At 38.7% G+C, this 13459-nt stretch overlaps 1 protein-coding gene across 1 annotated transcript in view; it reads left to right on the forward strand.

The window, feature by feature from the left end:
* LOC134652347 (tRNA dimethylallyltransferase) overlaps positions 1–13459 on the forward strand; it is a 282850-nt gene that overhangs the window by 268959 nt on the left and 432 nt on the right. Inside the window, exons 7-8 of the mRNA XM_063507519.1 lie at positions 4569–4684; positions 12394–12598. Of these exons, the coding sequence (XP_063363589.1) occupies positions 4569–4684; positions 12394–12598 (321 nt within the window). The remainder of the gene's footprint in view (positions 1–4568; positions 4685–12393; positions 12599–13459) is intronic.

Raw genomic sequence — 13459 nt, forward strand, 5'->3', positions numbered from 1 at the left:
GACGTGTTACACTTGCGTACGAATTTACAAGTGTGATAGAGAGGTAACACGTCGAACGTGGTTCACGGTAGGAACGCCAGTTTTTGCAACGGCCATGACTTTCGGGTCCATAAAACGGTTCATTTTCAAGTTTGCAAACAATTCGGACGTTTTTTGTCGTAATGAATCTTTATTAACTGTCTTGTGTTACAGAAGTAAATTACTTTTTCTACTCCCGTACTTTTATTTTTCATTTAAAGGGTCGTGCACACACCTTTAAACCCATAGTTGTCAAGACAAGTCTTTAGTCTATTCCCCAAAAAAGTATTTGTATGCACAAAAATAAATAATTTTAATTATTACACGCAGTATCTTTTTGGCACTTTTACGATACTTCGTGTAATCACCACTTAAAAGATATTGTACCTATGAAATACATTGTTGCCAACCTAATTTTAATTGTCATCTCTGCTCAGATGAGTGAACCATAGATATGTTTTTTTTATTTCATTCATTCTTTTCCCGCCCGTACCCTCCATTCTTTGCTACTTCTTGAATGAATAGTTATTTGTACAACAAGAGATCAAAGTTTGATATTTCTTCGAGTGCTTATTTTGAGTCCCGTGCAAGCGAAAGATTCTATAATAGATTCACGAGCGTAGCGAGTGAATCTAATTTAGAATCTTGAGCGTAGTAAGGGACTCAAAAGCGCACGAGATGTAAATAACTTTGATCTCGTGTAGTACACAACATTTTTCACCTCAGCAGTGAGAACATATTAGAGAACCCGAAAAATGTATTCCTTCTTCATCACTTACCTCTATTCACTCATGTTTTCTTAAGATATACCAACAATTAAATTTTCACCTCAGCAGCTCGAACAAGGGTACTTTGCTACTTAAAAACAGTGAGCAAAATCGCATTTTGCTCATTTTGTCTCACTCAGTGAGCAAAATGCGATTTTGCTCACTGTTTTTAAGTAGCAAAGTACCCTTGTTCGAGCTGCTGAGGTGAAAAAATATTTGTTAAATTTACAATTTTATTTCAAAAATGGTCGTAGAAAAAGTATTGTATGCAACGTTGTTTAACTGAGTCAAAAAATACTCGTGGCGTCTTTATTAACAATTTTCGGCTTCGCCACAAATCACGCCACACTCACGCCACTCGCCTTTTTTGGCCTCTCTTAAACAACGGTTGCATAAAATACTATAATAAATGTTATGAATTAACAAAATGAGACAATAATTGGCGGGCTAAATGGATGTCTTCTTATCGAATGTGCGGATAACGTTGTGCGAGTTCTACGTATCTACTCGTACTTAAACTAGTTTAAAACTAATAATAGCAACTATGACTAATATATTTTATAATTAATCGAAGTAATAATTTATCGAAGAGGAAATAAGTTATACCAAAATTATTCATTATATTATTAATATATCTGACATACCTATACTTACCTAAAAATTTAAGAAAAACACTATGTTTAGATGTTTACTGAATGAATTCAAAGTACTAACTACACCAGTTCGTGAAGTCTCTCTTTATTCTTCAAAAACGGATGAGAAAGTTGCATTTTATCCACAAGAGTGGCAAAGTAATTGGATACAAATTTTGCGTTGCTTCCTCATGTTGGCTGGTGGAACTAACTTTTGAGTGATCGTTTTTAATGATAAACATTTAGCGTCCAAAGTTAAAACGGCCGTTTTTGTTTTGAGTTTATAGATTGACGAATCCAGCAACATAGAAACTAGTTTGATGTATTCAAAAGGTACTTTAATACAAGATACAGTACGTAGCGGCCCCCTTTTTTAGGGTTCCGTACCCAAAGGGTAAAAACGGGACCCTATTACTAAGACTCCGCTGTCCGTCCGTCCATCCGTCCATCCGTCCGTCCGTCCGTCCGTCCGTCCGTCCGTCCGTCCGTCCGTCCGTCCGTCCGTCCGTCCGTCCGTCCGTCACCAGGCGTGATAGACAGTTGAAATTTTCACAGATGATGTATTTCTGTTGCCGCTATAACAACAAATACTAAAAACAGAATAAAATAAAGATTTAAGTGGGGCTCCCATACAACAAACGTGATTTTTGACCGAAGTTAAGCAACGTCGGGCGGGGTCAATACTTCGATGGGTGACCGTTTTTTTGCTTGTTTTGCTCTTTTTTGTTGATGGTACGGAACCCTCCGTGCGCGAGTCCGACTCGCACTTGGCCGGTTTTTTAAACATCTTTCGTTAAATTTAAATAATCACGATTATTTAGCAGTGACGCTAGTGTGCACGTTGATGGGCTCTTAATACTGTTCATTTGGATTTAATTTGTAATGTTTTACATTTAGTCTTTTCCTCTTTTCCATATGGTGAAAAATTGTGTGTTTCACTTGATAGCAACATTTGTTTAACTGTGCCTTGAAACCCTCGCAACGCTCAAGATTTCGCTTTTTGAACCACTCGGTACGCCCTGTTGTTTTTCTAAATTCTAAAATGACAGTTACATTTGGAACAGTTTGGAACTGTCATTTTCGTATGTGATATAAAAACAGAGCTTAGTAACAACGCGCGCGCAATTTGATCACTGGCAACACTTTTTATCGAGGTCTACGAACCATCTTCGAGCGATGATCGCGGCCTGTCGAGACTTGCCTCGTGGGAGAACGGCCAATAACCAGGATGCTGGCTCAAGAGTTTGGTAAAAAAGCTTTTTCAAAATGGCGTTCGACTTTCGCGCCGAAATTTTGACGTTTGTGTTCTGATTTCGGCTATCATTTTGTTTTTGACTATGGCACGTATTCTTTATTTCCTCTCACGTTTGCACGGTGGTAAAGGTGTATTGAATAATCCTAAATCGTATTTTCTCGAACGTGTTAAGCCCTAGCACCTACATTGTGAGAGAGACGATTACCGAGCGATACCTATATCGCAAGGCATCTGAAGGCATCTGCAGATGCCTTGCGATAAGATATCGTAAGATACCAAAATATATATTACAGCTTCGTGGCCTCTGGCACATAGTACGTAAAAGATATCGTAAGATATCGTATCTTACGGTATCTGCCGGTATATTATCGCTCCGTCTGTAAGATTAGACTTCACTGAAACTTCACTGTCTCGGGCGCGACTAAAATCTATTTTTTTATTCGGTAGACTGAAATGACAATTCATAGTATGAACATAAAATGTCATTTCATACTAAGAAATGTCATTTTAGTCTACCGAATTAAAAAATAGACTTTAGAACCCGCGACTTCTGGTTCACTAGCCCATCGCTGCCAACTGAGCTATCGAGGAAGAGTCGGTTCGAGTCTCGCCCGCTACAGTGCTACAGTGAATGTTTCCACTTTTCATTTATTTCTAAGGTTCTTAGTTTGTTAAGCGTTGGCCAGCTCTTTAATAATCTTTGTTTCATAATAAACGGCTAACAATGCGCCAACACAGGTAGTGAATGGACTATCAATCATGAATGGAGTGATTTATCGACCGAACGATGCCTGATTTAAATAGTTACGATAGCGATACAATGTGTAGACGCCTACTAGGGTACAGTCAGCTTAAACAGTACTGGATGAGACTACACGGGAAAAGTATTGTCTATTTAATTTCAGTTCATGTCATATTCATTTTGGTGAGCTCAATCTCTAGCTCTCTCTCTCTCTTTGTTTCTAGGAGAAGTCTAAAGTATCATGCTATGGAACTTGCTAACTACCGTAAAATGGGGTGAGTAAGCGCAAAACTGACATTCAAACCTCGATAACATTTTATTTTTACATATGCAAACTGAATGGTGTATATAATAAGTGTTCCGGACGTTTGTATTGTCGTTTTTATTTTATTTTGGGTAGTTCCATTTCATAATTTTGATGATAAACAGGAAAACCCACCTCACCCCGTAGTCCCTCGTATTTGGGGTGAGTTGGGTTTTCATACAAAGGTGATTTTGGAAGATTGTTGGATAGATTTTTTTTTATTATGAGTATTACTATAGATCCATTTTAAATTGGAATACATTATTTTTGTAGCAATAGCCTTAAAAATATATCTCACCCCCCTTTCAACCCTTCTCTCCCCATTCATAACCCAACTCTCCCCGCGAATCCTACTCACCCCATTTTACGGTATGTAAACAAAAGTCACTTGTAAATTCATCATTCAAAGACAATTTCAATATGGCGATTTGTTTACATAGTTATCAAGTTCCATCATGGTTCCATCGAATAATACTTTAGTTACATATCACATATATGTTCCGTTGTATTTTTAATTTTCTATTTTAGGGTGTCACAGAAATTGGTTGGTCAAACTATCTGACTTAACAAAACCATCATGAAATGCATTTTACATTTTTAAGCGCCACTTGTACCATTTCACCAGCCCGGGGTTAACCTGTTAAACCTGGATTTACCATGGTTACCAGTACAATTTGACAGTGGGTTAACTGTTTAACCGCGCAACCCTGGGTTAGTGTGATGGTGCAAGTGGGCCTAAGGCGATTTATCTCGAGCTTGTCTTTGCGTTTGATTACGTCTTACGTGGTGCCACTGGTTTTCAAACTTATAATAGGAAACTTGACACAATGATTGTTTAAATTTGTTTCAGAAAGTCCATGACGAGCGCTTGGACAAGCGCGTAGACGCCATGTTGGAGCAGGGGCTCGTCGGGGAGTTACTCGACTTCCACCAGCGGCACAACAAGCAGAGGCTCAAGGATGGAAAGTGAGTTACTTACTTGTCGAAACACGGGCTCATCCGGCTCATCGAGGAGTTACTCGACTTCCACAGCACAGGGCAAAGGCTCAAGGATGGAAAGTGAGTTACTTGTCGAAACAGGGGCTCATCCGGCTCATCGAAGAGGTACTCGACTTCCACGGCACAGGCAGAGACTGAAGGATGGAAAGTGAGTTACGAGGGTTGTTTGAGAAGTAACTTGGTTTGATATGAAAAAATAATAATATTGTAAATGTATTTATTTTATTTCTCTACGTAATCCCCCCGAAGTTCTACGCACTTGTCCCAACGAGTCTGCAACTTTTCTATGCCTTCACGGAAGTGCGTCTCTTCAAGGGCCTCGAAATACGCATTGACCTCCCATATAACCTCCTCATTGGACTTAAATTTTCGTCCTGAGAGAAATGTTTTGAGTTTAGGGAAGAGGTGATAGTCCGACGGAGCCAAATCTGGTGAATAAGCAGGGTGTGGAAGAAGTTCAAATCGTAACTCCGACAGTTTTTGTGCAGCGACACGACTTGAATGCACCGGAGCGTTGTCATGGTGATAAATCACTTTTTTTTTGCCAACTCTGGACGTTTTTCAGCTATTGCCGCCTGTAACTGATCTAAAAGTGATGCGTAGTATGCACCAGTTATAGTTTTTCCCTTGACAAGGTAGTCAATTAAAAGTATTCCCTTTGCGTCCCAAAACACAGACGCCATCACCTTTCCAGCAGACGGAATGCATTTGGCTTTCTTTAGAGCTGGCTCACCATGACCAACCCATTGTTTCGACTGTTGTTTCGTCTCCGGGATGTAGTGATGGATCCAGGTTTCATCCATAGTGACAAAGCGGCGAATAAAATCTGTTGGATTTTTTTTAAACACCTGCAAATTTTCATCAGATAATCGCATGCGAATACGCATTTGTTCTGGAGTCAGTAATCGCGGCACCCACCTTGCACAAAGCTTTTTCATGTGCAACTCGTTGTGTAAAATAAAATGCACCCGCTCAGAAGAGATGTTTGTGGCTTCAGCTAATTCGCGTATTTTCAATCTTCGGTCGGCTAAAACTAAATCATGGATTTTATCTATGACTTCGGGTAAAACTGCCGTTTTCGGGGCTCCAGGGTGAGGTGCATCTTCAATGCTTGTCCTGCCTCGCTTAAACTCATTTACCCAAAGTCGAACCGCTTCGTTGGAAGGACACGAACTACCCAACGTAGGTAAAATCCTTTCATGGATTTGTTTCGCAGTTTTGCCTTCCAAAAAAAAGAACTGAATAACTCCACGAATTCCAATTTTCTCCATTTTGCCGCGTAAGTGAGACCACATTTGTTTGAACTACTGTCAAATGTCAATTTCCCGCCAAAAATGGCATGACGCCACAGATTAAATATATTTAGTTCCTAAACTAAATCAACACATACAGAGTTGACGCCAACGCCATCTATACGTAGGCGAAACAAGTTACTTCTCAAATCACCCTCGTACCGGTCTTTTTCATAATGTGCACAATCACACGGATGCCGTCTTCTCTGCGACTCTAATTACGCCTTCATTGGAGTAAAAGAGAAAGATCCCGCAATTTGCGAATTTCGGTTTTCGCGGTAGACACTCAGGTATGAGGAGCGTAACATAAATCCCAGCCAAGCATGAGTATCTTTACAACAAGAGTAGGTCTAGCTAAGCTGTAGGCAGGTGCACTTACATACTTCATTCGGGCGCCAAAATATTTCGACCGAAATAGGTGCCAATCATCCCGTGTTTAAGAATCTACTGTTTGCAATAACAACCCTTTTTTATTGGAAAAAGGTAAGCATTTGACCACAATCTCACCTGATGGTAAGTGCCGATGCAGTCTAGGGTGGAACATGCTTACCTAAAAGATGTCTATATTGTCTATTCACTCTCGATTTAAGAAGATCCAAGTTATAGTGGACAGAGATGCGATTTATTTGAAATACTTCTATTTAAAATGCAAATACAAAATGCAAAATACCTATTTTGTATTTTGCATTTAAATGCCTTTTAGTAAAAAACATTTTGTATTTTATTTGAAATACTTTTCGAGATGTATTTTGCATTTTTAATATTCATTTCAAAATGCAAAATACTTTGTGATTAAGTTTAGCCAACATTACCAGTCAAACAAAATGAAATGAACGAATGACGCTTGTATTGCCGAATTTGACCGATAGGGGCGTCTGCTCGCCCTTTTTAGGGTTCCGTACCCAAAGGGTAAAAACGGGACCCTATTACTAAGACTCCGCTGTCCGTCCGTCCGTCTGTCACCAGGCTGTATCTCACGAACCGTGATAGCTAGACAGTTGAAATTTTCACAGATGATGTATTTCTGTTGCCGCTATAACAACAAATACTAAAAACAGAATAAAATAAAGATTTAAGTGGGGCTCCCATACAACAAACGTGATTTTTGACCGAAGTTAAGCAACGTCGGGCGGGGTCAGTACTTGGATGGGTGACCGTTTTTTTGCTTGTTTTGTTCTATTTTTTGTTGATAGTGCGGAACCCTCCGTGCGCGAGTCCGACTCGCACTTGGCCGGTTTTTTTTCTTTGGTCAGAGTGCGCGCCTTATAGCCGTTTAGACTCGCGGCTCGGCTCGCGGCGCGTCTCGTGGCTCGCCGCGACACACTCGCATTCGGCCTGTCATTCGGTTATAAACCTTATGCCGTGCCGTTAGTGTTTAAATTATATTAGCTCGATGAGCTTGCGAGCCACGAGAGTCTAAACCGGCTATTATGTCTGACTAGTGTCAATATCAAACGAAAACGACGAACATTATCTATTCTATGGCTATTCTCATGATAAATACCTAAAATAAATAAAAATATCTGAGATTTGGTCAAAAGGTATTTTATTTTGAAAAAGTATTTTGAAAATACCTATTTTGCATTTAGCATTTGAAATACAAAACGCAAAACTATTTGGTATTTTGCATTTGAAATAGTAAATCTGAAAAGTATTTTGCATTTTGTATTTAAATGCTTTTTTAAAACCATTTTGTACATCTCTGATAGTGGACTGAGAATAGATTTGCAGGAAGAATCTAGTTAAAAAAATGCAAACAATGCGCGCTCAAATGCCGTTTGAGCTACAGCTTTTGCTGAATAAAAGCATAACCCTTCCTCCATCAGTTGGTTAACAATTAGTCCTTAGAATAAACACGCTAAAACAATATGGCCGGCGGGCAACGGCCGCTCCAGTGCCTATGGTATCAGGTTACCCGTGACGTTGACTATAGCCCTTAATGACTGTACTCGTGTCCTGAGGGCCTACCGCGAACCATTTCGTTCGTTCATCTATTTGCCTCTCTAACGTTCGAATGGGTCAAAAACTTTTGGGAAAACCGACGTTAGGGTGTTTCACTTTTGTATGGAGAAAAAAAAGTTGTGATATTTTTCCTGACTTTGCTCACCAATCGGGTCCCCCCGCTCTAAAAACTATCTATTTCAATTTTCATAATAATCGATTAACGTTTAAGGGTTGCACAAATTGAAAATGTGGAGGGAGAACCCCATACATTGCGTGAAAATTAACTATTTTTTTAAATAACAAAATATAATGAACTGATACTAAAATCTAATGAACTGAATTTTTGCGTCTAAAACACAATAAAACCACTTTTCCTTTGGAAACAGGTGGAAAAACTGAAAAATCTTAATTAGAACATTTATCGAGTAACCAAAATCCATGTTAACTACTAATTTTAAAATTGATTTACATATATGTAAAAGGTTCAGTATCACACTACTCACCGCTTTGATGGTAGCCACTTAAACCATTTTCTACCCTCCGATGTAGAGTCGTTGGTTATTTGAGAAAACTTTGTTGATGTTGTGCAACCTCTAAATATTCACCGATTTTAATTTTTTTTTGGTATATAATATTTTTTAATCAGGAAGAACCAGAATTCGAGCAAAGTCAGATGAAAATCGAAAATTCGGAAAAATGAAACACCCTAACCGACGTCTTTTCTGTAGACATGACAAAAGTCATCGATTGGAAACTTTAACCCTATGGCACAGAGTAAATAATAGTACATACTAGGTACAGAAGATTCACTCTCACCACTAGGTGGCGCAAGCGCGAGCAGACCAACATTGGTGTGGGCCGCATGTACTTGTAGGTACTTTGTAGCGAGCGACGCGACGAAATCGCGGTGTGAGCCACGTCTGTGTTATGGTGTGGGATGTCGTTGGAAAGGTCTTTCATAACGAATTAGGGTTTTCAACAATTATTTTTTGATGAAGTGAATATTTTCGGAAATAATCGCGCCGAATGACTATAATACTTGTGTCCCTCAAGCCTGGCATGCTCTTAGCCGGTTTATTTACATACATGTCTCCTCCTTGATCATATTTTTAAATAAATACGACAGAATCACTTTTTTTAAACTGTTGTCAGTTAATCTTCCTAATTCTGTATATCAGTATAATGACTAATAACGACTATTTTAGTTGACGAGTGACATTATCTCCCGCAAAGGGTCGGCGGACTGATTATTTTTTTGTCATTGAACGTGGGTTACGCGAGTTTATAGTTTAGAAACCACGTGTAAGTAGACGTTTTTTCTTTTATAATTGACTACGGAGTGGTAGCGTTTAGCGATATCGAGTATAATTATATCGATCGACATTATAGACTGTTCACGACTCGTGTTAAGTGACTTTTAGGGGTAGGTACAAACACATTATATTTTAGTAAGTAAGTTATATTGATAAGCACAAAAATTAACAAATTAGCACAAAAATTAACAAAATATAATAACATAAATTCATTAGGACGAGCAGAAATATAAAAAGAACATTGTGCTAAAAGGTCCTCACTCAGCTTGATGTCACGAAGGACACACAACGTGACGCTGATTTTCAGTGAGGCCTGATAAAACTAAAAACTATTAAGACTAGAATCACTAGAACTAAAACTAAATCTAATACATCCGAGAAAGCAAATATCCGAGAAAACATAAGTGCTTTTGGCCTGCGCGAATGTGTGTGTGTGTGTGTGTGTGTGTGTGTGTGTGAGTATGTGTATTGGTTGGCACGGTTGCCTTAGTGTTACAATTTTTGTTTATCTAATACCTAGATAATTCCGGAGATTAACTATAAAAGAGGCGACTGATAAACAATTTCTAACTGGTTGTGGTAAGTCGTTCCAGCACTTTGTGGCAGCAAAGCGGAAGCTGCCACGAAAGGCAGCCGTGCTGTGTTGTGTTGTGCGGTGTGTGAGTCGTTTTGCATGTCTTATAGCACGTTGGGAAAAGGCTAATTTTGAAGTCATTATATTTTGTGGTGTTGTTTAATGAGAACTAAAGCACCTATTGTGTGCTAAGTATTCTTAATATTTTTTTCTGATATCTGTTCCAATCAACTTGAAAAAATTACATCAAGAAATACAGGGAGCCGATTTTTGAATTTCGATCGCTCGATTTTGTCACTCGAAAATCGGTGGAAAACGGCGAAATGCTGATTTTTGAAATACGAGCGATAGAAATTGGGAATCTAGTGGTATTGACCACTCGTTTCCAATTCTATTAGTAGAATTTACATGCCTAGTAGTGGAGATATTACTGAGCGAAATACACGAAATCGAACGGTCGAATTTCAAAAATCGGCGCCCTGTCCTTTTTACGCATTCATAAAGTTATTTAAATTTTCCAGGGTTAGTCACAAACACAACAAGTATCAATATCCCGCTCTTGTTTAACATTAAGCGATCGATGCATCGATTGGCGGAGAGTGATTGTCGGTCATCGATGAAGCATTTTGATCGTCATCGATCAAACGCGATTCATTGATAGAGCCACATTGTAAGCTCTAGTCAGTCTACAGAGTCCTTATAAGTCCCCACGCATTTTTAAAAGTACAAAATCCTAATTAAGTTCTATGAACTTGTAAATTGTGTACTTATGTATAAAAGAAGAATCGAAAAAAAAGGGTAAATTGTCTTATTAACTCTACAATACACAGAATCCCGCTGATAATCAGAAATAAAACTCAATGAGATAGATTTTTACAATCTCTCATTGTTTATTTACGTTAATCAGTCAATCGCAACTGAATAATAAAGGAAAGTAGCCCTAAATTCCCAAATTACACACCTCTGTTGACATGATTGTGTAATAGATAACGTGTTGCACGATCAAGTATCAAAACGGCAGCGTCCGCGCAGCACAGTAGCTGCGCCCGCGGTTACTCTGGTGACATCGTGCACTAATGTGTGCTGGAAGCGACAGTCATTTAACAATACATTACTACTTTCTGTAAAAAAAAACAACCCTTTCCCCTGAACCTTATTGTGGCTCTATGGCTCGTAACAGTTGGTACCAAAAATGTACCAATTTTAATTGTTAGGAATCGTTGTAGGTATTTAACATACATTAAGAGGAAAACAATTTCCTTTTGTTATATACTCCCTACTTATGTAACTACTCCCAGCTTCAGACGCGATATCTTAATTATATAAATCGATTTCGTTACTTACATACTGACATGCAACGCACAGACTGAATCGTTGAAGGCAGGATATTGAAATTTTAAAACAAATTTATTGTATCGAATTTAAACTGTTGTGAGACATACTAACATTGAATAATTTTACGGTTTATTTAGACTCACACGTTTTTAGTCGCATGCACGCACAGTCGTGAACGCTGCTAGGCTCTCCGAAACATGTCGCGCGAGTGACTAAAAACAAGTGAGTCTAAACTGTAAAATTATTCAATATTTATTCAACTTTTAAGTGAGTGAAAAGTTGAATATTTTAAGGTCTTCAACGCGGACGAAGTAGCAGGCGACGTCCAATATTTTTTTTCCTGTTTTAGTGCCCCACTTCTGGGCAAAGGTTTCTCCCCTTGATATCCACGACTCCCTATCTAGCGCCTCTTCCGGCCAGTTGTTGAGGAAGATGTCTAGGTTGTCCTGCCATCTCCGTCTGGGCCTACCGCATCCGCGCCCATCATCTTAGTAGACTACACATCTTGGTACACTAGACCACCTTGCTGGATGCATTGCGGTCAAGTCCCATTTCAGTCCAGTATTTAAATGGATAATGGTAACATTCCATTTCTGACCGCAGCTGCACTACTGGTACTGAACGCGTCGCTGTTACTGTCAATTTCCATAGTAAAATGAACAGTAGTGCAGCTGCGGTTGGAAATGGACTGTCACCTTAAATTGACTCTTCCAGTGTCTCTACGCGCTCTCATAAGGCTTCATTGGTTCCCGCGACAGAAACCTAGCCCTCTCTTTTTATATCTCGGCAAAGTTGACAAGGGTGCGTTTGCATTAGGTTTAGCTTTCTAAAGACATATTAAAGGTTGGTTTTTAACGCCAAGGACTTAACGAAACAAGGATTTTAACTTCATTTTGAGTTCCCATCGGACATAGTTAGAAAACGTCTATGACGCGGACAAAATAAATAGTGAATTTACCACCTTTAATTTAGAATTGAATATAATTTATATACATTACAAACAAACGAGACAATACATACCTAATATAAAAATCTCTGAAAATAACCTTAATATAATATAATTATGTGTGATAAGTAGTTACCTACTATTCATAAGTGGTTGTAGCTAGGCCTACATAAATAAAGTATATTTGAACTTTATAAACGAAAACACAATTTATTAAATGACAAACCCTTAAAAGAAAACTGCTCACTGGACTTACTTATTTTTTTCCACAGACCACCAGACTACACCCGCGGCATATTCCAAACCCTCGGCTTCAAGGAGTTCCACGACTACCTGATGCTGAGCGAGGCCGAGCGTCAGGACCGCCCTGACCTGCTGCAGCAGAGCATTGAGAACATGAAGACAGGGACCCGGCGGTACGCGCGCCGGCAGAACAAGATGGTGAAGGGGCGGTTTCTGGAGCACCCTAATAGGGAGGTTGGTAGATTAGTTGTTGGTTGGTGGAGTAAGCTGCAGAGTTCAGTGACCCCTGCAAACAAATTTCTATGCAGGGTCCGGTCACTTGTACACTCGTTTGTAGGTACGGAACTGTGATAACTTATGAACATAATATGCCCTGGGGTTTTGGATTCGTGAATGTTTTACGTTAGCCAAAAAATTGGTAAAATCTGTAACAATAGTACACATTTTGAGATTACTACCTATTTTAACCTCGGACGCAAATAAGAGGGGTGTTATATTTTTGACGCCAACGTCTGTCTGTGGCATCGTAGCTATCAAACGGATGGATATTTCGATGCTGTTTTTTTACGTAAAAGCGAGTTTCCTTGGTTCTTAGTTAAACAAATGCTAATGCTAAAGCCCAAGTTTATCTAATTACCGTACCTAAACGATAGATGTAATGTAACTTAGTGGGTGGATACGTAAAGAACTTAGTTTCCTACGTAACGTAACCTAACCTTAGCTCTTAAATGAATAGAAAAGTTAAATAAATTCATATAAAAGCCAACCAATAAGTAGTAGTGATTATTTGATTACAATCTTTGAAATAATAAACGTATCGCGTGTTATTTATTACCTGTTAACCGACATTTTACGATTATAGCGTTGAAATAAATTATAAAATAACGAAATACTATTTTTATACTTAAAATTTCATGTTTTACGTTAATTTCAGCATAATATTAGAATGATGAGGTAGTCATTTCTCAGCAAAGAATTGGTACTTTTTATTACTACGCCATCTATTGTGGAGTAGCCAAACTAATATCGCAGAATTCAAGTACCCTTGGTAATCGTGTTTTAGTTCATTGCGCCATCTAGTGATGAGTAGAGTAA

This window comes from Cydia amplana, chromosome 11 (assembly GCF_948474715.1).
Source record: "Cydia amplana chromosome 11, ilCydAmpl1.1, whole genome shotgun sequence".
NCBI lineage: Eukaryota > Metazoa > Arthropoda > Insecta > Lepidoptera > Tortricidae > Cydia > Cydia amplana.